The sequence below is a fragment of the Temnothorax curvispinosus genome, unplaced genomic scaffold (genome assembly GCF_003070985.1).
Source record: "Temnothorax curvispinosus isolate PA1 unplaced genomic scaffold, ASM307098v1 QBEX01001795.1, whole genome shotgun sequence".
NCBI lineage: Eukaryota > Metazoa > Arthropoda > Insecta > Hymenoptera > Formicidae > Temnothorax > Temnothorax curvispinosus.
The window spans coordinates 93,873-116,486 of NW_020211575.1; the positions used below are offsets into that span (position 1 = coordinate 93,873).

The window sequence follows — 22,614 nt, forward strand, 5'->3', positions numbered from 1 at the left end:
TCCTTGAGCTCGAAGAATAATCGAATGTGATTGGTCTATTTTCTTACGGCCTTACGATTATAACTAAAACTTTGTTACGTGCAATGGCCTTAATTTGTAAGAGCTATCTTGTATAATTGGTTAAATAAATAATAAATTGAAGGAAGGTTAAACGGCCAAAATTCGAGCAAAGAAATTTTAGATGTTACTTTAAAGTTAAAATTTAATAAAAATATGACTTATACCTATATAATATTTGCGTTTCGACCTACTTGGTCTTCATCAGAACGTTCTAATCGATAAAATTACATTGATAAATTACGCAAAATAGATATATATTATAAAAGATTGAGAGGGGCAATGGCTGATGGTCAATTTTAAAAGTCACGTTACAATAAAAGAGTTATAACAATTTTCGTCGTTAGACAAGTGCGAAATTAAAGTTCTAAAAATAAAAAGTCCAAAGTAATGTGAGAACCGACTTATTGATCGTTGTGAGAATACAAAAAAGAAAACCATAAGATTATTTGGATCATCCGAAGTCGAATATAAATTTAAAATAAAAAACTTACATAAGTGATTATATAACGTGAAAGGAAAAAGAAAAAATAAAAAAAAAATCTCGATCAGCCAAAGGCGTCTTGTCTATATAAACGTAAATATTATATACACATATTTTTAATAAATTTTAATTTCAAACTAACATCTAAAATTTCTTTGCTCGAATTTTGGCCGTTTAACCTTCCTTCAGCTTTGCTATTATCGAACGTATGTATCTTTGTTTGTATTAAATAATCAATTCCTATCTTATTAATAATTTAACATATGTAATAAAATGATCATTATACACAAGAAATTATTTATTTTTCACGTATAATTTTTTTGTGATAATGTACCATATATATACACAGTTCAGATATTTAATTATTTATTAAAATATACACGTTCTACAATTAAAACTACGCGACCATGATTTATATAAAAGATGTTACAAATTTCCTTTGGTAACATTCAGCACACTGAGAATTGCTTGAACTTCTCAGAGTCGTAATTATTAGAGATCCTTAACCAGAGATCGGACAATGTGCTGTCGTAAGGTCAAACCGGATATAACGTTTTTGACGGCGGTTCATTTAGATTATTAAATAAATATTAGAGCTCGAAAAAAGAACCGGATAACCGGGTATCCGGGTACCCGCCCGCTTGCCCGTTGTATATGGATCTAGACCGCGTTTGCGAATATCCGGATAATTCGGGTACCCATATCGTATGAGTACCTAACTCGACGTGTCTCTGGATACCCGCAGAACTTGTCCAGATCTGTATACAACAGGTAACGGGCGACTGGATGGATCCCTGGATACCTGTAGCCTGCAGGGTATTCTGAGCTCTAGGTTTGACGAACACTTATGGCTAGGTCGGCTAGGATTTCTTGGTTAATTTTACATATCTTTCTCTCTTGTAAGGTGGATGGATGACAATCAGAAATCGTTAACGGGTTTGTCTGATCTCTGCTTAAGGATCTCTAGTATATAATTATCACTATTATATATTTTAAATTACCATAAATTGTCAACAGTCGTTTACGACAGCTTTCTGCTTCAAATGTTTTATAAGTCCTTTCAACAACGTTATGCGCGTAGTCAATCTGTTTCGAGCTTGCTGTAAAGTTTTAATTTTTCTTTGTTGTTTTGCTATGATTCGTTTTGCTAACTCTAAAGCTCTTTCAGCTTTCTTAGGTGTATCAAGATCTGAAATTGTAATGTCACCAATGTACCGAAGAGTACGTGCAGCTTTGACAGGTGTTTGGAAGCATTGAATAGTTTCACAACTCGGCAGTGTAGATGCACGATTTACTATTGCACAAGTTTCTATAAGAGTGAGCAATCGTTAATTAATTTATCGATTACAATATATTTTAATCAAAGACATAAAAAAAATACAGTAATGTTTACCTTCTAATGATATAGTGGGATCTTCGTCGACAGATACAAACTCGAAGTTTCCCTTGTCCACATCCACAGTTATATTATCAAAGGTGGCATTGTCAACGTCTACCTTATCAAAACTTATGTCATCAACGATTTTGTCATAAACGATTTTATCAGTAACAGTTCCATCATCCAAGTTAACATTCTTGACATCTACATTGTCAAAACTTATGTCGTCAATAGTTTCATCGTGGCAACTTTTCAATTTTTTCAGACAATCTTCGCCCACGATTAAACTCGAATGTTGACGCACGTTCTTCTTTCTGATAATAGATGGCACAGCATTGGGCTTAACAAACGTACCCTTATTAGCTTTGTGTATTATATCGTCTTTTTGAAAATGATTCGAACATAGTTTAGTAGCTGTGTTTAAAACTCGCTCATCAATGCCACAAAAAGTTAGCCACTTCTCACGAGATTTCTCGTTTTTCGGAAATCTATTGAAGATAAATAAAATTAAATTTGCAATATGAATGAAATATCGTACAAAAAAACTAACCTAAATGTTATCATATAATTCATTGTGTGTACAAAATATTATATATATTTACTTACGTATAATAAGAAACCGATTTATCTCGGTTCCCACATAACAGGCAATATGGATTTGGCATTCTTTAAATTAAGCTATAACTTTTTTTCAAATAAATTTGTTCACTTATCACTTGCGTTCGATGACATCCAAGTGTCACGTGGTCAACATCATACATCATACATCTCTTCCCCAACGGTAACCATAGCAATGACGATATTGGCGCATGCGCATTGCGCGATTGGAAGTCATTGGCCGTGTTCAGCAGACACAACTGTTGAGTTCGTCTTATCAACACTCTGCGTTGATTGGTTGGTTCTAAAAGTAAGAGCCAATCACGTTCGACTGCTACTCAGCGGCTTGGTCTGCTGAACGTGCCCACTGTCCACTGTGTCATCTGTCCCTTGTTGGAAAACGCACTATGAATACCGGCCTAAGATAATAGTGACTATAGTGAGAAAGCATTGGCGCGGGCGCGTTGTGGCATCCCTGTCAAGGTAGGAGGGTGGGGGAAAGGCATGCCGTCTGTGTGAAAACGGTATTAAAACGAAATAAAACGGGCCGTAGGTTCTGCAAGAGGATCTCTGACCGTGCGGTATTTTGGGTACGATATCGAGATACCGGATTTAAATTAACCGATCGATCGGACGTATACACTGTCGATGGCACTATGATCGATACTGTTCGCACGCCCCGCGGCAGTCCGTGGACGTAAAAACTCAATGATCTCGACGCATGGTGTCTTGCTGACGGAGTGACACGACGACGACGGAGAGTGATAACTTCCCAGTTCCCCGGGAAGTAAACGAGTTTTTCTAGCGATTCGCGGAAAAAGGTAAGGGGACTGAGGGGACGACGGGACGGGATGCCTGTGAGTTGGTGTGAGTCCCGTGGGATACCTCGCCCTCGCGACATCGTGCGATCGTCACTCGCAGGTCGTAGGAGCGACCAAGCCGCCGAGACGTTCCACGAGAGACGAAGAGCTCGCGGCTAATATTACGACGTGACTCACGCGACTTGCACGTATATACGTACGCACGCTCGCTCGAAGTGCGACGGCCGTTACCGTTCACGTATATTCGGCGAGCTTTATCAACGCTCCGCGTCTCTCGCGATCTTGGTCGAGCGAGCGCGAGCGGAGCGACGCGCACGAATCTCTTTCCTCGATTCCGTCGTCACGCCGGATCTTCTCCAGGTGGAATTGCGAGACCGACCGATTGCGTGATACGTGAATTTAATTGTCGGCCCTAACCTCGCATAATCGCGATAACTTGTTCGCGCGATCTCTTTCTCTCCCCCCCCCTCTCTCTCTGTCTCAGGCGTATAGCAGAGAGAGAGAGAGAGAGAAAGAGAGATGTCAGTTTAACGACGAAAAAAAATTCAGTTACGTTGTTCCCTCGACCGCCCTCGACCTCGGTATTCGGCTTCGAGATTTCCGTCTAACCCGTTTGATAACGAGCGAGCGTTCTTGTCGCTCGTGGTAAGAATATTAAAAATTTGTCTCGCTCGCACGAGATGCGCGTTCTCGCGTTGCACCCCGCCAGCCCTGCGCTCCCTGCGTATTAATTATAATGTCGATCTCTCTTTCGCATTTTCTCCCATTATTTCACGCTTTATCGCTCCCTCGGAAAAGTCGACGTCTCTCGTCACGTGCGCTTATCGGTAACATGGACATCGACTTTCCGGAAATAGCGCGTATTATTTGCGAGATATATACATACTCTCGCTTAATCGTATGCGCGCATACAATCATTTGCACTACGATGAGATTACATTATTCTCAATGTCATCTCGTTTTCCTTTTAACGCGTCCCTCCCTCGGCGTTTTCTTCACCTAGCGTAAGTCGCGTTTAATGCTCTACGAGTATTTTTAAACAGTTGATTTATTATGTGAATCTAGCGAGTAAATCTACATAAGGCCTATTCTTTTCAGCTGAACTTGCACGAGCCTCATCTTTTTTTTTTTTTTTTTTTTTAATCCAACGTGAAAAGGAAAAGAGGAAAGATGAACCATGCAAGAAGTTCAACTAAAAAAAACAGGCTTATGTATTATATTATATTATCCTGTCTGCGTACACACACACGCACGCACAACTCATACACATACTACTGTTCAAAAGTTTGGAAGCACTACCTTCCTAAGAAAAACAATAGTGGTGCTAATAAAATTCTCTATTCTTCCTTCTATTTTATTCTCTAAATGGAATTTTTCTTTTGAAAATGATTAAAAACAAATAATACTGTGTTCAGTAGTTGAAAGTTGAAACACACAGTACAGTTTCTCATATATATGATGGTTTTAGAAGTATTGGCACTACTGTTATTTATATATAGAGGCAAGAGAATATAACATAATAACGAAAAAAGAAAGTTTGAATTCATGTGCCATATGTAACTTCTTGGAATTGAAAATACCCCTAACAAAAAAAAACATGCAAACACACATACATATATGCAACAGCCAAGTCTGTCGAAAACAAATTCTGCAAAGTATCTGCTACAAATTTTGTCGGCAAAAAAGCTACAGATTTGATACAGGATCTGGCATATACAACATTGTTGATAGAATACCGGTAGTAGTAAGGTTTGCTGATAAAATATGATGGCAGAAATGAAACTTTGTCATACTTGCTACACAGTTTGACATTTGCCGACAGAAACCAAGCAGAATCTATGAAACGTAGAGATTCCATTCTATTATTTTACTATCAAGTTGTATCAGCAAGTATTGTTGTTGAAACATGAGCTTAATGCAGACATGGTTGATAATTTGCCAATTTTTAATCACATATTTACTGCTGGTATATTACACACAATTTATTTATTGCATAAAAGTACATTATATATATTTTATATATATCTATTACATACCTATGTATATAGGGTGTCCCATGATACGATTAGGATGTGTTATTGAAGTCATTTAAAATTGAAATTGTTTAATAAACACATATACCCGTAAATGCTTCCTACAACCATTGAACGTTGATGTGAATATTTGAAACATTTTCAAATAAATACCTCCAGACTACTTTCTTTGAGGGCATATGAAGTCAGGCAGAATTATGGATGCAGCAACGCAAGTAAGAAATTCTCCTGGCATGGTGGAGCGAGCTGTTAGATCACTTTTACGCAGGGCAAGACTTTGTATTGAATCTGCAGAAGATAATTTTGATCAGAATTTGTAATACATTTGTAAATATATAAGTTAAATCAAATGTCTTTTTTCTTTCCTTTCTCAAATATTCACATCAACTTTCAATGGTTGTAGTTTTGTTAGGAAGCATTTACAGACATATGTTTATTAAACAATTTCAACTCTAAATAACTTCTAAATGACTTCAATAATACACCCTTAATGTATGGACCTCGAATTATGGGACACTCTGTATGTAAAATGAATATATTTTAAGTATCTATATATTGGCCATTTCCTGCAACAATAACATAACTATAAAAAAACAAAGTTTTCTAGAAAATGAGTTGAATATATTAAATTACTAAAATTTTGTAATATTATTTTTAAATGCGATTTTGATGTAATAGGTGATTGTGTAGAGGAATAAAAGTATCTAGCTATATATTAGTTTTTGATTCAATGTATTAAGTTCTCACCATTCTTTTGAGTAAACAATTCAAAGATAACCGTTTTTAAGTTGTGTTATTGTAATGTAGCAAATGAGCTATATTTTTTTAATACATACAACAAAATTTATATATGTATATAAAGATAATTTTGTTGTAAAGATAATGTTATTATACTTTAAAAACGGATATATTATCATCAAGAGATATTTACAATGGAAACAATGAAGCTAAGCGTTTCTTAAGCGTTAATTTAAGAGAGAAACATGGCTTGAATAAAAACTTTTATTCTAGTGAACAGAGGGATGCCACGTAGCAAGCGAAGAGGACCTTCCAGCACAAACCACAATCATACTCCCATTGATATGTCAGTATCTGGTGCACATGAAGAAAGTTTACCTAGGCATCCTTCAAAACGGTTAAGACATACCTCTAGGTTTGAAACCATATTTTATAATAACAGTATATAAATATATACTGATATTTGTTGAATTATGTCTAACAATATTCTATCATTACGTTATGAAATAAAAAAAATTAATATTAAAGGCGATCTTAACTTCGACTGTATCCAGTGTCTTTTTAATACAGTACTTTCTTAATTGTCACGTATATATTAACTCAATCCATTATTGAGTTAAATAAAAGAAGCTATTATTTTGTTTTCAATATACGAATAATATTGTTGCAGTGCCAGACGATATGCAAAATCTGACGATATATCCAATGCGTCAACATTTTCCCAAAAACGTTGCATCACCTGGTTCAGGGAATACACCTCGCCAGATGATGCGGACACTCTTGGACCCGAAGGAATGGAAAAGTTTTGTGAGGATATCGGTGTAGAACCTGAAAATGTAGTGATGCTCGTACTCGCATACAGGATGAACGCCCGTCAAATGGGCTTCTTCACACTGAGCGAATGGCTTAAAGGATTCTCGGAGCTGCAGTGCGATTCGATTAGTAAAATACAACAGAAGCTCGAGTACCTAAGGAATCAATTAAATGACGCATATACATTTAAGGGAATCTACAGATATGCTTACGATTTCGCTAGAGTATGTGCGACGTTATCTGTATTAACAGTGTTCGGATATACACGTACATGGGTGTAGACATCAAAACGCTTTTGTCTATAACCTCTGATGATTTCGCTTAAACTTACAGGACAAAGATCAGCGTAGTATGGATATGGAAACGGCAAGAGTAATGTTACAACTGCTTTTGGGAAAACATTGGCCATTGTTTACGCAGTTTGCTCAGTTCCTAGATCAATCAAAGTACAAAGTGATCAATAAAGATCAATGGTGCAACATATTAGAATTTTCACGTACAATCAATCATGACTTATCTAATTATGATTTAGACGGAGCGTGTAAGTGCACAGGAGGAAACGTTTATATTGATTCTAATGAAAAACTTAGTGGATTAGTTTACATACATAGTATTGTACTTAACATACGATCCTTTTATAGGGCCAGTAATGCTTGACGAATTTGTTGAGTGGTTAAAAATTCAACGAGGTGAGGGATCGTCCTCAGCAGAAGCTAGAGGCAGCTGAAACATCATAAGAATAGTCCATTGAACTAAGAACAATTCGTTTCTTTTTATCATAATATTCTGTAATTAACGAAATTTCTCTGTTTATAAATATCATAATCTCGCAATATTTCAATTACCATCATTCATACTATTTTTTTTATATGATTAAATGATAGTGATGTATTGTAAGTAGCTTATCTTAATATAATTCACAGTATCTTCCTATATAGATCTGGCTGAAAATTTTCATTTGATTCATTGTTTTACTTATCGTCACTTGCAATTAATCCAGGGTTCGCCGCGGAAACTCTTGTGATTAGAAATAAAACTATTTTGATATAATATTTACTTGTGCAATTTATAAAAATAATTTGGGATATCAAATTCGTGGATAAGTGAGTTGAACTAATAATACATTTTTCAAATTGAATAAAACGATAATTGCTATTGACTTCCAGTGATCGTAGACTGTACGTTTGTGTAATTGCAGATCAAACGGTCTCACTGCGTATATCTTGATACGTTGTTAGATACGTTATCTGAATAAATTGATCAAGAGTCATGTATAACTTTCACATTCCACATCACTGAGTTAATATCGAGAAAGTGCATCTGTGAACTTGGGATTTCCACAATTCACAACTTTCGAGACAAATTTTGTTGATACTTACCGTGTTATCCCTTACTTCGTCCATCGTAAATCTTATTGTAACGGCTTTTTTTTTACAAAATTTAGGTATGTATAATATTGTCAATGCGAGACATAAAAAAATTACGCGAATATCACTAAGTAGACTCATTGGTGAGGTGAAACACTATGCAGGTGCTACTACAACGTTTAATACTCTAAAGGCAGTACCATAAAGTGTCAATATCATGCGCTATTTAGTCAAAATTAAGTAATTCCTGTAAATGCTAAAATTATGGATGTATATTAGAATAACGAACTCTCTTATTAAAACAATATTTATTAAGTATATCTATTTCCCGATATCTTTCAAATTTATTGATATCACAGACTATGCTTTATTAATAAGGACGCAAAATTCACTGTCAAAAGACCTGTTTCATATTTATTTATAGAAGCCTCCCTATTAATACGTCTTTGATATCATTGTCTCGTTCAGTAATCTTAACAATCTGTGTGTTGAAATCAATCGTTATCTTATAATTTCTATGATTGTTTCTCGCATCTCGAATTTTGAACATCGAGATGTAATACCTTAGAACATCGCCAAGAATTTTTGCGAAGTTTTTGAAACTCATGTGTATATGGTATAATTATATAAGACAACTATATGTAAAATATATTAATTTGATAAAGTGCTAACCATTTTTATTCAATAAATTTACAAAACTTTTAAACTTATACGTCACCGAAGTCGTTCCGTTAATAAATAAAAAAAAAAAAAACGTAACGAACTCGACAATATCAATCTGTAGATTTCTTCAATTATTAAAGTGAATACCTGCATATTTTTTCGCATATTTATTTCTCTGTTATGAAGGATGTAATTAGTATTGCATTAACAATGGTGATTTTTGCATTTATACCTATAGCTTCTAAACGCAATAAACATAGAATTTCTGTATAAGATGTTTATTGAACATTTTGTAGGTTTACATAGTTTGCAAGTAAGTTAACAATGCGAATTATAATTACAGGATGTTGCAATATTACTGCCATTACTGGAGAGTGTAATGTATTGGATGATAATAAGAAGCGAATAAAATACCTTTTTCAATATCATTCAGCTATTATTCTCGACTGTCGTTTTTTATTAAAACATTACATATGAAACGTCATTATAGAGATATAAACAGAAGCGCATATAGCTGCGTAAGAATCTTTATTAACAAAATTTTCTCGCTTGAATCTTTAATAATGTATCGCGCATTTTTTGATGCGCTACAATTATCTATACATTGCCTATACCATAAACGTAAAAAAAAGGTCGAACTTAAATAACTTAATATGGCTAATACATTCTATACGTAAACGATTGTACGAAACTATCGTATACTAAAAAAAAAAATGCTCGACGCATTTATGCAGCACAGCCTTGACTAAAGTACTACTATAATCATCAGGAAAACCGACACTGCCCTAAAGTGAGAATAGAAATACTGCCGATAGTTAACAAAAGACATAAATATCTACCCTTGATAGGTATCCTGAACAGCCTGGCGCACATCTTTAACGAGGACGTATACAGCAATATGCTATCGAGATCCTCACCCGGAGTGGTTTGATATACGAATGGCCGTATACGTATCTCATGTCCCACAGCCCGGATCGTGGAGCAAGCATTCGTTAAACGAGCAGCCTGAAAGGAAGATATATTAATGAATCAATCGGAAAGAGAAATGATGCGACACGACGACGCGACGGTGATATACCTGTATAAACGGAGCGACCGAAATCAGAATCCACAATATAACGTTTATTACGTTGATATACGTAACAGGATTGTTATCCCCGTCGTTGACGTAGTATTGAAACAACCACACGATACCCGCAGCCGCCCAGGACAGATTGACTATAGTGTAAATGCAAACAGCTGGTCCTAATTCGTCGTTGAAGTATTTCAGCAGCTTCTTGAACTCATCGATGTCCTGCGATCCACAAACGAAGGGAAATTTGTTGATAGAATAAACGAATAAGAGAATTAGATCAAAATAAATAATAAACAGCTTATTTATACACCAACTACAAAATTCGATTCAAGGTTGAGCCTAATATGATAAAATGAGTATCGTTTTTTTCCTTTATGCTTACTTCTACCAGTCCTCAATTTAATTTCTTGTGCAGAAGATTTCTCGATATTTTGAAACCAGTTTTGATTTTTAAGATTCATTCTTCAGTCGACGGCTATAACGTGGATATTAATTTGTTGAACGTAAAACATTAGGAATTATATTTGACATTATAATAATGTGTAGAACGTCAGGTCAAGGCCGGTTTCAAGGCACTGAGGAATCTTGTGCGCACAAGGAGTCGAATTGGAGACTCCTCCAATTATAATGCATAAAGAAAAAGATATAATCATTTTATCGCACATACATTTGTGTCTTTGACTCTTGTTGGCCTCAAAATTTTGATATTTATTTATTTCTTTTTTCAGATGTAAAGTAAAAGATTGTTGTAACATATGGATCACAGACCCTCATCCAATCGATGGGCAGTAGAATATGTTGGAGCAACTTGCCGCGTAGAAAGTAAAGATGCGACATCAGTAGCTGTCCTTGCAGACAGTAGCTTGTTATAATGGTTCCCTGAACCATGTCGTGCCATAAAGTGCAGACGATTAGGAATACCTTCAACATTATCTTCACCTGATACGGACTACGGGATAAAATGTGAATACTTTAATTTATTTTTGTCCTCCCGAAGCAATAGTTTCCATTCTCATGCACGTTTACACGTTAATAATGCGTAACTACCTGTTTTCCATCCACTGAAATACAATATTTCTTTCCGCCATCTGAATGTTCACTGTAACCAGTGCCATAATCATCCATACGATGCTCAACGCTATGAACAGCCAAAGTATGTGGACAAGGCGCTTTTGATTACCACGATTTATCGGATTCGAAGAGAGCAGAAACGCTCTTTCCATCAGATTCTGCAGCTGCTCGTTTTCCTTGACGCGAAATAAATATATTGTGTACAAATAGGCTGCTAAATGTAATACACTTGGGATTAAGTAGCTGAATATCACGTTTCCATAGCAAGACGGTTCTTGCGTCTGTTCCCCGACGTCCAACGCGTTTTTTTCCAAGGCTAATATTTTGTAACAGAATCCTCGATCTCTCCTAAAAACGACGGCAAGTACATGTATCTTATTACAGCACTCATAAATTAAATATAAGTTAATAATAAAGTATTGAGATACACAAAAGAAATATGTGTATATTTTATATCAATAAAATTTTTTTTGCATTTTATATATAATATACACATACATAGGGTGTCCAATTTCAAAATTTACAGTGCTATATCTCGCGAACCGATGATTTTATTGAAAAATGTTTTAGACAAAAGTTGCATGTAGAATAATGAAAGAAATATTCTTATGATACATAACGCATGTAAAAATAGGATAATAAATTACCTGAAGCAAGCCATATATTGTAAAATATATCCAATACACATAAATATAGTAACTTGCACAGTATGAAAATTTGCTAAAATGGAACATCGTAAAAAATGATCGGAGTCATCGCTGCTAGTTGGTCTCAGTCCCATTACTCCCAATAGCCTCAGATAAGGCCTCAGTATTTTATGTTTACAATAATGAAGTACAGCTGATGTACTAATGAAGTTCTCATAATCCTCAGTAATTTCACCCACTTGCTACGCAACAAACAAATCGGTTTTAACTTGAGATTGCATAAAACTCCATGTTATGTATTGTAAAATCTAAACAATAAGATCCCGAATTGTCCATTGTTTATTAAAAATTGTTATTCTAACTACAAATATCAACTTACATCAGTGCTTTGAAAAGTTGTTGTTATACTCGTTAATATAGATGGTACCTCCGTATACTCTTCATGATTTTGTTGAGGTAAATCTTTATTATTTTTGGATTTATTATTACAGTCAATCTGCAAATAATTTTATTACATTAATTTCGTCTCGTTATTGTATAAGTTATATAGACAAAGTGATTATTTATATACATTTTATTTTATTAATTTTAATAAATATCTTATAATTAGAGAAAAGATGTATTATACTAATTATACACATATATATACGTATGCATACGTTTATATATGTATGTATCACTTGTACTTCTAAGATATTGAAATTAATGGACACATACACACAGGCAAATACACATTGAAATATAAACTTTATAAAAATATCATGAGAGAATTACCATATTAATTCAATAACGTCAGAGAATATAAATTATGATCAGAGAAATCAATTTTGTATATATTGCGCTCTTCTATATAGGTAAATAATTATATCGAGTATATCTTAAAGGTAATACTCGCAAGATAATTTGATTGCTTAATACTTGTTTATATCTAAATCCAAACAAGATTCTATAACTCAATATTAAACTTCAAGGCTAACAAGTTGGTACATTAGGAAAAATAGAAAGCAATATTTCAATTTGATATAACATCTAACGTGCAAAGTTGTAATAATAAGACTTGTACAATCTGCTGTAACCGTATTTGTGAAAAAGTTGATTTATCAATTAAAATAATAGTAACTCACCGACGCCATTTGGAACTCCTTGGCCACGGAGTACACTGCTTTCGGAACTTCAGAAGAAAATATTTATATCAATAGTTTGACATGTGGCTCACCCTAACATATGAATATAAATCATATCAGCTCCGAGATGACATTTCACCTTTGCTCAGAGATATCCGCGTGCATCACGGCTAAGGCAAATCGTTGCATTTGTGCAAGAACACGGTGCGGATTATAGAGCAAAGCAACAAGTGAATAAAAAAAATTTTGTATTTACAATATTATAATACAAAGGTATTAATAAATTAACATTTTTACATATTAACATTAGTAAATGTGTAAATTAACGTTTCTTTTTTAAAATACTTCCTGCGGGTCGTAACACGTTGTACTCTGTTCTACGACGTTTTACTTCTGCGCGTTTTTTCTATAAAAAAATAAAACAAATAAAAGACAATAAATATAAAGTACATTTTGATCTGTAATCAAATTAAATGTCAGTGGATATACCTTTCCAATAACAAAAGTCATCTCCCTACTGCCGCGCGAACCAGATACTTTAATATTATGCGTCTCTTCATTCTCCAATCTTTCGCCAAACGTTGCTCTATGGAACATTACAGCACGATTTTAAATGATTCAAAATCCAAAACGAGTAATACTTAGAGCCACTATTTCCTACATCTGTTAACTTCTTACCGACCATTAACCAATAGGAGTTGACTATTTCGGTAGTTAATGGTCGGTTAAAAATTAACAAACATTGGAAATAGTGGCTCAAAGAATCAAAGTAATATTATATTAGTATTTACTTGTTTCGTTTTTTCCTTTCCGGCCCACCTTCCTCGAATTTCACCTCACGTTTAATCTCGTTCATCCTCGGTTCATTTCTCGCAATCAGATTATCGTCATCCTCGTTCTCCTGTTCCTTCTCTCTTTCGTTTTTCTTGATTAATCGATAATTCTTTCGAACTTCTTTAGCCCACGGTTTCTCATCGTCTGAGCTATCGTCGTCAGAGCTATCATGAACGAAACTTTCATCTGAGCTATTGTCTTTAAAAGAAAAATATATATGAGAATTTTTTATATATGCAAAAGACTTGTCCACTGAAAGAAAAGCATTACTTTAAATCTTTTCGTTTTACCTTTCGGCTCATCCTCATCAGGTTTATTTTGAGCTTCTTCTTCTTCTTGCGCCAACCGCTGTTGCAATTTCTTAGCTTTACTTTTAGCAAGTTGAGAAATAACAGGATTCAATAAAGAATACTCCTCAGAGTCTTTATCGACTTGGAAATCAGGATTGTTAAAGAGAGCTTTAAATCGTTCGTCTTTCAGCAGATTAGAAGACGTTTGTTTCTTTTTGTTATTAACATTTGCATTCTCCATTAATTTCAATGCCAGTTCCTGATTTACACTTGGCAATTTTTGCACCTGTTTAAAAAAAAAAAAGTAAATTAATAGTGTCAATTTTTAAAGTATTATATACAAATACAATAAAAAATAGAACTTGATATGTTAACTAATGATAAAATCGAAAGATACCTGTACTCTGCTGACGGTCTCCTCTTTAATCTTATCGCGAATTCTCCTCTTTTTATATTCTTCGAATTCAAACGGTTTCATTACATCCCTTGCTTTTCTGTATAATCGCATATCCATAAAGTAACCGTGCATATAAGCCCTCAGTAGATTAGTGCCCTTCAGATGCGAAAGACCTAATTCGTCCAATTCCTTATCGGTTACAAATTTGTAATCATCGTAGATGATGTCATAATTCAGCTCTTCCAATTCCTCTGTAAGATTGTCGAGGAAACTGCACCAATAAGGGGCAGGGCCAAAACTAGGGATGTAATAAATTTGCATTTTTGTAGTTTCATTAGCCATCAGTAGCATACCGCTGTTCGGTATGACAGACAAATCATTGAAGTTGTGTTGAGCCTCTATGGAAGTGTAAAGTTTACCCTGAAGAAAGAAAAAATAATTCTGAGATTGTAATTTGTAGGACAAAATATATTATTTTATTACATTTTGATTACGATATATAAGGCTTAACTTTCAGAAATAGTAAACTTTACTCACGCTATCCCTTTCCCATATTTTCGTAATAGAACTATCCATAGAGTAAACGAGATCCATCTTTTGGTGGAAATCTATGCACTTGATCGGCAATCCGTACATATGGTCCTTAGTTAAAAACGGTTTATTAGATCTTATATCATATAAAAATACATGTCCTGTTGATGTGCCAACTCCCAAATTCAATCCTCCTTGAAATTTCAAGGCAGTAATTGCAGGAACTGTCTTCAAACTGATGGAAAAAAGTCAATTGTATAAATCTAGAAGATAGAATCCAATAAGAAATATAAATTCCGCTCTTATGTCTTACTTTTCTTGAGTGATGCAGTGCAAGGCGCAATCGAGTATACCCACTCTATTCCTCACTCTCGGATCCCAAGCTTCAATTTTTCCCTCTTGAGTGCCGACCGTGAGTAAATGATGCAATGGATTTATCTCGCATTTATTTAACGATGTCCCTTCCGTTTCGAACGGTTGCAAAAATTGGCCGCGTTCAAGATTTATTCTGTATATCTTATTACTGCAAAAACATGTCATAATGTCATAACAATTTTCTGTGGTTTTAGATATATATTGTACATATTTTTGTAACATATTTTGCAATCTGAGACTTTTAGAACTGACCTATCGCCTACGATAAAAATATCGCATGACGGATAGTGATATTTCAGATCCCTTCCAAAGTTTGGCACTCTGAGCTTATAATATTTCCCATGAGCAGCGTGAAATTCAACGCTGCGATCGCATTGCAAAAATATTATCTAAAAAAAAACACGATAAAATTAATAAAATTCTTCTGATTCCAATCGATTCATACACATTATTTTAACAATATAATTAATAACTAAAAACTTAAGATGTAATAGGCTGACAAGGGACGGCTGAAAACTGAACTCCATTGATTTCGATAGCAGGATATACAAAGAAAGTTCCTCTGAATATAATAATATCCTTATTTGTGTGCAGATGGTCAACCATTTCCGAGATATTTTAATAATAAATTTAGTAACGTCTTTAGTAGGATTTAGGATTAGGACACTTACATATGGGTATTTGTGATGTAGTGGGTATGGTAACTGCCTCATAATTTGTAGATTCGAGTTTAAACCCCGAAATTAATTAATTTTTTTTATTATATAATAATGTTTTATAATAAAAATAATTATTGTTAAAATATAATTTTAAAATAAAAAATTTATATTATATAAATTCTAATATAAATAGTCATGATATATAAAGTCTACAAATTATGAAGCGGTTACCATATTCACTATCCCATAAATACTCATAAGTGTGTGAGTATCCATTAGAGTGTATCAACATTCTACTCTAAAGATGCTACTAAATTTATTATTAAAATATTTCGAAAATGGTTGACTGTCTGCACCTAAATAGAGGTATCATTACATTCTCTGTACTTTCTCTATAAATCCTATCTGTTTCATCAAAATCGGTGAAGTTCAGTTATGAGCCTTTTCTTGTGAGTCTATGTACCTTGTACAAACTGTTTTATAGATCTTTGTTCAACAATGGTACTTACTTTGCTATAGTCGTCCGATATTGTTTCAAAGGTAACTACTTCGGAATCGAAACATCTCTCAAATTTCAAAGCCAAATTATGTACGTCAAAACATTTCACACGTGGTTTATAAATTCCTGTTGCGAGTATGTACTGCTCATCTTTAGAAACCCTAATAGACGTGCTTATGCCGGGCATGTCAAAGTCTTGTATAAGTTCGATGCGTCGTCGTATATCTAACATTAGATGATAGCATTAGATATTAATATAATATCAACGTTGAATATATATTTGAAAAAAACAAGAGCCATAAATATTATGCCCACAGACCTTTATTTAGATTTTAATAAAAATATACTGATATATAAATATAAAATATACTGATAAAAATATAAAAATATACACTCTTTTTCACAAAAAAGCAAAGATTCGAGAAATTATGGTCTCTCAATATTACGAAAGGTGTGATTATTAATAAAATAAAATGATTTTAAGTTAGAAATAATTAACTAATTAATTGCAAAGTTTCAATTCAGTTTAAAAAAACAAGCTTACATTCGTCAAAATCTAAATGCACATCCGTAAACTGAGTATTTACTATTCTCATAAATCGATATATAATTCTTACCGACATTCTTCTTCGATAAACTTCTCCTTTTTCGCTCCGATAACCACTGTAAAGAACAAGAATACACATTGAGATGTTACGCTTAACCTAAAACCCAACTCGATCTTGCATGTGTAGAGGAGCTTTTACCTCGGGGAGAGATTTTCCAGCGCTAAGATTGTAAATCTTTATGTTATTCGGTGCGGAGACCTGCATCCTGACTTTTATATGATAAATTACATAAAAAATCCTTTAAAAATCTTTATCCACACATATCTATACGCTGATAGAAACAGATAGAAAGCAAATAAATGTGGAGCTGGTGGAAGGTGGAATACGGAATACACGTGGTTGTAAAATTCGTGATTGGCCGCGTTCAGCAAACACAACTGTTGAGTTCGTCTTATCAACATTCTGCGTTGATTGGTTGGTTCTAAAAGTAAGAGCCAATCACGTTCGACTGCTATTCACGTGATTGGCTTAGGGCTATTGGTCCATACACATGTGCATAAGAAAATAGACCAATCAATTTTCTTATGCTTACGCATTATGCGTTATGCAGAAGTGTGTGCTCCCGGCTTTAAACCGAAATTCGGACGCAGTTCTAGCATCGTGGACACAATGCTTTGCAAAGCAGCCAATGACGTGCGTATGTATGTGTCATGTGACAGGTAACCATTTGCTGTAGGCGGATCGGCCAATCACATCGAGAAGTGTCGTAAACGTAAAGGTTATCTATTTCAAATTTTAGACTGTGATTGGCTGGTTTCTTTACCCGCGTAAACACGCTACTTAACATTTTTCTGCGTGTCTTACGACTGTCGTCTGTTCCTGTATTCTTATCTTTCTTCTTTTTTTTTCCAACGCTTAATTAGACATATGTGTCTTAGAAGTTTAGAAGGTGCAGGAGGTGTAACATGGCGTAAAATTTCATTGCCTGCCATTCCGGGAAGGCCGGAAACCAGTTTTAAACGAGGCTCGTTTATCTTGCGTAGTGTGTTACATTAAAAAGTTGTAATCTTTTTAACTTGACGGAACAATGGCGAAGTTGAGAGTTGCACGGGTCAAGGAGGCGCCTGTCGTAAAAAGTATGAATACGTCCATCGTGAAGGTAATCGATTCTCACTTGACTTCTTAAACATTTCTCACAATACGATACTTACAACAAATCAGTCTCCCTCGTTCCCTCATTTCGAGTTTATTTATTGATAGCTGCGTTTCAATTTTTCAATATTCACTACCAGTACCGAAAATATGTATGTATATAAAATGTATGTGGCGTAAATACAGATTTTCATGCAGTAGTGATAGTGAATATTGTAATGCATTCTATGTAAGATCCTTTTCGGTTTTCGTTTCAGAAGCAAAGAAAAAAGAGAGATAACAAAGAATCGTCGGATGACGTACATAAAAATGATTTAAAGAGACTGAGTGCGTCTAATGAAGTAGCAACGGGTACATTTACAAGTAAGGAAAATAGTAAGAAGAAAAAGAAGCGTGGTAATAAATCTGATGTAAGAGACACAGAGAGGTCAGATGTTCCGACGAAATATTCGAAGGATGATAAAAAGATGTTAGAGGCATTTCGAGAGGCACAAATTAACGCGGATGGCAAAATGAAACGCAAAATGAAAAAGGATAAACTTGATGAAAAAAATATGGATGTTCCAAGAAAATATCCAAGAGGTTCAAAGACATGGAAGACATTCCAAGAAGTACCAATTAATGCAAATAGTAAAACAAAAGGTAAGAAGAAAAGTAAAGGACGAAAACACAACATGAATTCTGATCGCTCGAATAAGGATGCTGCAGGAGTTAATGATGCAAAGGAAAGAAAAAAGAAATTACAAACGTTTGTGAAGAAATCTATCGATTTTGAGAATAAAGAAATGAAAATTGAGAAACTTAAAAAGATGAGTGAGAAGAAGATGAAACGCATGTCGGTTGAAGCAGAGGCGCAGCAGATAAATCCCGACAAAGTGTTAAAGCTGAATAAGCATATGATAAAAATTAGACGATTAGAGGAGATGCTCGCCAATAAGTCGGAAACGAAGAAGGCTTTAAAAGATAAAATAACGATGCAGTTAAAAGCGGCTAGATTTAGATTTATAATCGAGATGTTGTACAACAATAACAGTTCACAATCTAAGCGTTACTTCAAAGGAGATCGTGATGCTTTTATGGCTTATCAGGCAGGATACAAGTGGCAGCTTCAACAATGGGTAGTGGATCCATTGGACGTCATAATATCATCAATTAGAAAACTGTTTGTATATTGTGCCTTATCTTTAAACAAAATTTACATAACCCTGAATGGTACAATGTTTTGATAATTTATAGGTCGACGGACAAGGTGATCGCTGATTTTGGGTGTGGTGAAGCACGACTCGCTGCTTCTGTTTCTCATACAGTATATTCATTCGACTTCATTGCTTTGAATGATAGGGTGCAAACTTGCGACATGGCTCATACTCCATTACGAATGGAAAGCGTCCACGTTGTCGTGTTTTGCCTCTCTCTAATGGGATCTAATCTTGGTGATTATATAATAGAGGCTAACAGGGTTCTTAAAAACAAGTAAGTAGTAACGATACTCTTGATTGGAATGTAAGAAGTTAATGCTTTTGTTTCAATAAATTTAGCGGTATTTTGAAAATAGCCGAAGTCGGGAGCAGATTCGAGGACGTGAAAGATTTTATAAAACTGCTGCGTAGCTATGGTTTTAAAAATACATGGAAAGATATCTCTCACGATCTGTTTTATTTTATGGATTTCAAGAAAGAAAAGAATATAAACATGAAAAAGGAAGCTCTTCCTCCAATTATGCTAAAAGCAAGTTTGTATAAAAAAGGATAAGTTTTTATTATATTATTGACCATAATTTTATTTTTTACATAAACTTATAGTTGTTTTGCATAAAAAGTGTGTTTCTATAAACTATTATACATTACTAATGTTCTATGCTTTATATACTACTATTTACTCGTAATAAGCTTTATATCAAATGTTGTTTGGATGACTATGGACAGTATTCATAGTAGAATGAATACCGCCCTATGATGTGCCTGTTTAAACAATATCCTATTCTTTAAAACACATATCTCTATTGGGCAGAAATTATATAGTTGTAAGTGATAAGAGATATTTAATTAATAATAGTTCTGTGTACTGTTTATAACATTATAAAAACGCAAATATTTTTATAATACTATATATTATATAATATATACGTATATTATATATGTATTGCATAGATAAAAATAATAAACGTATTGTTTCATTGTACAACATTGTTTACACACATAATTCAGATTTTATATACAAGCAAATATTTCTAATTTCTTTTCTAAAGAAGGTTGCTTATTTATATTCATATTTATACTTTTGTCAAGTCTGTGTAATTAAATTTATGCTATTTAGAAAAAATATTGTAAACAATTTATTAATTATATGCCTACTGCTATTTGATAACGCCGTTATTGTTTTGTCTGCAATCGCTTTTAGATTAATGTCTACTCTATTTTTGTTGAATACCAAGTAAAATAAACAATTGTCAATTTCAGATCTATTTGATGACATATTTAATTGTATTGCGTTTAATATCTGATTGTTGAGTCACTATCATTTTTTATACATAAACTACTGCATGAGTTATTCATTTGAGAAATCAGAAGATTTTTTATCATAATGTAAATCACTGATGAACAAAAGTCCAATTGTATCAATCTAGGTGATAGATTCTGATAAGAAGTGTAAAGGTAACATTTAAATCTTTAAAAAAGATAATTTTTAGTCACGTCACGCTGGTCACGCTGATCTCTGACGCCGCAATTTGATTTATACAAATTACATGTGTCGTTGACACGATTAACAGTTGTTTGCAGTTTTAGCATTTAACTCAAAAATGCTTTTAACAAAAATTAGTTTTATCGTATTTTATTAGTTTGTATTTAAATGGAGTTGCAAGATTATTTTTGAAAGATAGAAAAATAGATAAATATTTAATATTATTTTTTTCTTTACACTTTTATTTTATAATGCAAGTATATAAATTAATAATTGCAAAAGACAAAGAAGAATTAATATTTTCAAATAGGGTGTTACGTCCTGAATTATTTTAGGACATTGGGGTGGGTTATATGGAATTGAGTGTTAAGTGTTTCGCGTAAATTGAGATGGAGAATCCTAGATACGATTGATAAGTGACTGGTTTAAGACTTGTTTACCATTGATTCCTGGTTATTACTGCACTTTCTAAGGATAATTCGAATTTGCTGGGTGGGTTCTATTTTCGTAATTTTAGTTTTTGGTCGATCTTCAGGAACGGACGTTGATGGGGACGGTTAGTGCCATCTTGGACAGGGACGGGAGGCTCAGCATGTAATGCAGGCGATGGAAAAGAATTGAGGACGCTCGGGTCGAATTCATCCCCGATGTAATAGGCTCGCCGAAGCCGTTTTAGCTGGTGCGTTCGTCCCGATCTTCTCGAATAGACCATTGGTGACCCGATGTGAAATAACCACTTACCTTGCTCCGTTTCTCGATAATTGTTATATTCCTTTATTAGACAAGCTTACGCATATTTAGAATTTTTCTGTGATTAGTATTTATATTTCTCTTGACAGTTTGTCTTAATCAGAGAACATTACTTCATAAAAGTAACATATTACCGTTACTATTATCGTTACTTGTTACTAATTTTAAAAAGTACGCGTTGCTGTTACCGTTACTAATTGTAAGAAAGTAACGATTTGTTACTCTTTTGTTAATATTTTGTAATATTAAAGTAAAATATTTGACACGAATGTACACGATGATCTGTGTTTCCTGCTTCGGCGAGTTATGATTGGGATCGACACGACATTTGACGATTCACACGAAAGCATGTATGTAAGTGATTGGCGGTTTTAATTATGTTAAGATAAGGGGGTTAATGTAATATTTAATTTTAATGTGTAACGACTATTCCGTCAGTTATTTATATTCAACGATCAATGTTATTTTGTTACACTGAAGAAGGCCACAGTAATGGCCGAAAAGTTTGTTGATTAACTGTATTGTTCAGAATATATTAAATGTAGCACATATATCTCGCTAGTTCGCAAGCCCTTTGTTTAAATTTGTAAAATATTTGACTTTAAGGGTCGACAGGAGTAACACTACCGACCTCTGTCGGGTTGCTTAGCTGCGAATCCGTATTTTATTTATTATAAATTTTTTAAGAGCCAAAATAGAAAATCCGGCTATGTACCAGCTTGCGGCTGATATTACTGATTAAAATGAGCATAAGTTTAATGAGATTCGTTAATTAATTTGGCTAAAATTTGGGAAAAGCCGTTCCTAAGCAGCTTTGCAGGCTTGCTTAGAGCTGCATTGGAGAGTTTTTATTTCTGCCGCGACGGTACGTCGCCACCGTCAACGCAGAGTTCTCGGCTCAGGGACCAAGAGCCTTAAAATTAAATTATTTAATTTTAAATGACTTAAAGGTCTGTTTGTTTAATGATATTAATTGGATTCAATCGAGCTTTTTCAGCAGGATAACAACGTAATATGCATTGTAAAAAA

General features: G+C 34.0%; 4 protein-coding genes and 1 long non-coding RNA gene across 11 annotated transcripts; 3 read left to right on the forward strand and 2 right to left on the reverse strand.

Moving 5' to 3' along the window:
* Window positions 1-354: 354 nt before the first annotated feature.
* On the forward strand, window positions 355-2,017 carry LOC112468608. Its single transcript, XR_003042422.1, has 3 exons — window positions 355-634; window positions 1,710-1,858; window positions 1,950-2,017. It is a non-coding gene; the product is annotated as an uncharacterized LOC112468608 (long non-coding RNA).
* Window positions 891-2,892, reverse strand: LOC112468606. Of its 2 annotated transcripts, none has more exons than XM_025037863.1 (3): window positions 2,526-2,892; window positions 1,935-2,407; window positions 891-1,730 (listed from the first exon to the last, which is right to left on the reverse strand). In XM_025037863.1, the coding sequence occupies exons 1-3, from the start codon at window positions 2,582-2,584 to the stop codon at window positions 1,552-1,554; spliced, it is 711 nt and encodes a 236-aa protein (XP_024893631.1). In that variant the 5' UTR covers window positions 2,585-2,892; the 3' UTR covers window positions 891-1,551. The 2 variants fall into 2 exon arrangements, with proteins under 2 accessions (XP_024893631.1, XP_024893630.1); XM_025037862.1 differs by having other exon boundaries at window positions 891-1,850.
* A 148-nt stretch (window positions 2,893-3,040) lies between these two features.
* LOC112468607 (DCN1-like protein 5) lies at window positions 3,041-9,105 on the forward strand. Of its 4 annotated transcripts, none has more exons than XM_025037867.1 (5): window positions 3,041-3,337; window positions 6,382-6,505; window positions 6,779-7,145; window positions 7,255-7,462; window positions 7,563-9,105. In XM_025037867.1, the coding sequence occupies exons 2-5, from the start codon at window positions 6,393-6,395 to the stop codon at window positions 7,646-7,648; spliced, it is 774 nt and encodes a 257-aa protein (XP_024893635.1). In that variant the 5' UTR covers window positions 3,041-3,337; window positions 6,382-6,392; the 3' UTR covers window positions 7,649-9,105. The 4 variants fall into 4 exon arrangements, with proteins under 4 accessions (XP_024893635.1, XP_024893632.1, XP_024893633.1 ...); XM_025037864.1 differs by having other exon boundaries at window positions 3,044-3,337; window positions 6,382-6,523; XM_025037865.1 differs by lacking the exon at window positions 3,041-3,337 and adding an exon at window positions 3,490-3,982 and having other exon boundaries at window positions 6,382-6,523.
* Window positions 9,106-9,213: 108 nt separating this feature from the next.
* On the reverse strand, window positions 9,214-17,383 carry LOC112468605 (nucleolar protein 10). 2 transcript variants are annotated; one of them, XM_025037861.1, is made up of 16 exons: window positions 17,200-17,383; window positions 17,071-17,116; window positions 16,464-16,678; window positions 15,548-15,684; window positions 15,234-15,443; window positions 14,927-15,155; window positions 14,390-14,809; window positions 13,993-14,278; window positions 13,660-13,900; window positions 13,358-13,454; window positions 12,124-12,240; window positions 11,745-11,986; window positions 11,074-11,445; window positions 10,795-10,975; window positions 10,030-10,245; window positions 9,214-9,956 (listed from the first exon to the last, which is right to left on the reverse strand). In XM_025037861.1, exons 1-16 carry the CDS (start codon window positions 17,263-17,265, stop codon window positions 9,717-9,719), a joined length of 3,315 nt encoding a protein of 1,104 aa, XP_024893629.1. In that variant the 5' UTR covers window positions 17,266-17,383; the 3' UTR covers window positions 9,214-9,716. The 2 variants fall into 2 exon arrangements, with proteins under 2 accessions (XP_024893629.1, XP_024893628.1); XM_025037860.1 differs by lacking the exons at window positions 9,214-9,956; window positions 10,030-10,245; window positions 10,795-10,975; ... (1 more) ...; window positions 11,745-11,986; window positions 12,124-12,240 and adding an exon at window positions 12,875-13,274.
* Window positions 17,384-17,900: 517 nt separating this feature from the next.
* On the forward strand, window positions 17,901-20,246 carry LOC112468614 (ribosomal RNA-processing protein 8-like). 2 transcript variants are annotated; one of them, XM_025037875.1, is made up of 4 exons: window positions 17,901-18,160; window positions 18,411-19,315; window positions 19,390-19,626; window positions 19,692-20,246. In XM_025037875.1, exons 1-4 carry the CDS (start codon window positions 18,089-18,091, stop codon window positions 19,903-19,905), a joined length of 1,428 nt encoding a protein of 475 aa, XP_024893643.1. In that variant the 5' UTR covers window positions 17,901-18,088; the 3' UTR covers window positions 19,906-20,246. The 2 variants fall into 2 exon arrangements, with proteins under 2 accessions (XP_024893643.1, XP_024893644.1); XM_025037876.1 differs by lacking the exon at window positions 17,901-18,160 and adding an exon at window positions 18,286-18,305.
* The last annotated feature ends 2,368 nt before the right edge of the window (window positions 20,247-22,614 follow it).

What these genes read in the sequence shown, in the direction of transcription:
- LOC112468606 (XM_025037862.1), bottom strand. Translation starts at nt 2,584, where the DNA reads ATGCCAAATCCATATTGCCTGTTATGTGGGAACCGAGATAAATCGGTT. An exon ending in AAATCGGTTTCTTATTATAC is followed by an intron (nt 2,408 to 2,525) that starts GTAAGTAAATAT and finishes TATCTTCAATAG; the next exon opens with ATTTCCGAAAAACGAGAAAT. An exon ending in TCCCACTATATCATTAGAAG is followed by an intron (nt 1,851 to 1,934) that starts GTAAACATTACT and finishes TCACTCTTATAG; the next exon opens with AAACTTGTGCAATAGTAAAT.
- LOC112468607 (XM_025037864.1), top strand. Translation starts at nt 6,393, where the DNA reads ATGCCACGTAGCAAGCGAAGAGGACCTTCCAGCACAAACCACAATCAT. An exon ending in CGGTTAAGACATACCTCTAG is followed by an intron (nt 6,524 to 6,778) that starts GTTTGAAACCAT and finishes ATATTGTTGCAG; the next exon opens with TGCCAGACGATATGCAAAAT. An exon ending in ATGCTTACGATTTCGCTAGA is followed by an intron (nt 7,146 to 7,254) that starts GTATGTGCGACG and finishes TTAAACTTACAG; the next exon opens with GACAAAGATCAGCGTAGTAT.
- LOC112468605 (XM_025037861.1), bottom strand. Translation starts at nt 17,265, where the DNA reads ATGCAGGTCTCCGCACCGAATAACATAAAGATTTACAATCTTAGCGCT. An exon ending in TATCGGACGACTATAGCAAA is followed by an intron (nt 15,685 to 16,463) that starts GTAAGTACCATT and finishes GTTTTTTTTTAG; the next exon opens with ATAATATTTTTGCAATGCGA. An exon ending in CACTGCATCACTCAAGAAAA is followed by an intron (nt 15,156 to 15,233) that starts GTAAGACATAAG and finishes TTTTTCCATCAG; the next exon opens with TTTGAAGACAGTTCCTGCAA.
- LOC112468614 (XM_025037875.1), top strand. Translation starts at nt 18,089, where the DNA reads ATGGCGAAGTTGAGAGTTGCACGGGTCAAGGAGGCGCCTGTCGTAAAA. An exon ending in TGAATACGTCCATCGTGAAG is followed by an intron (nt 18,161 to 18,410) that starts GTAATCGATTCT and finishes TTTTCGTTTCAG; the next exon opens with AAGCAAAGAAAAAAGAGAGA. An exon ending in ATATCATCAATTAGAAAACT is followed by an intron (nt 19,316 to 19,389) that starts GTTTGTATATTG and finishes GATAATTTATAG; the next exon opens with GTCGACGGACAAGGTGATCG.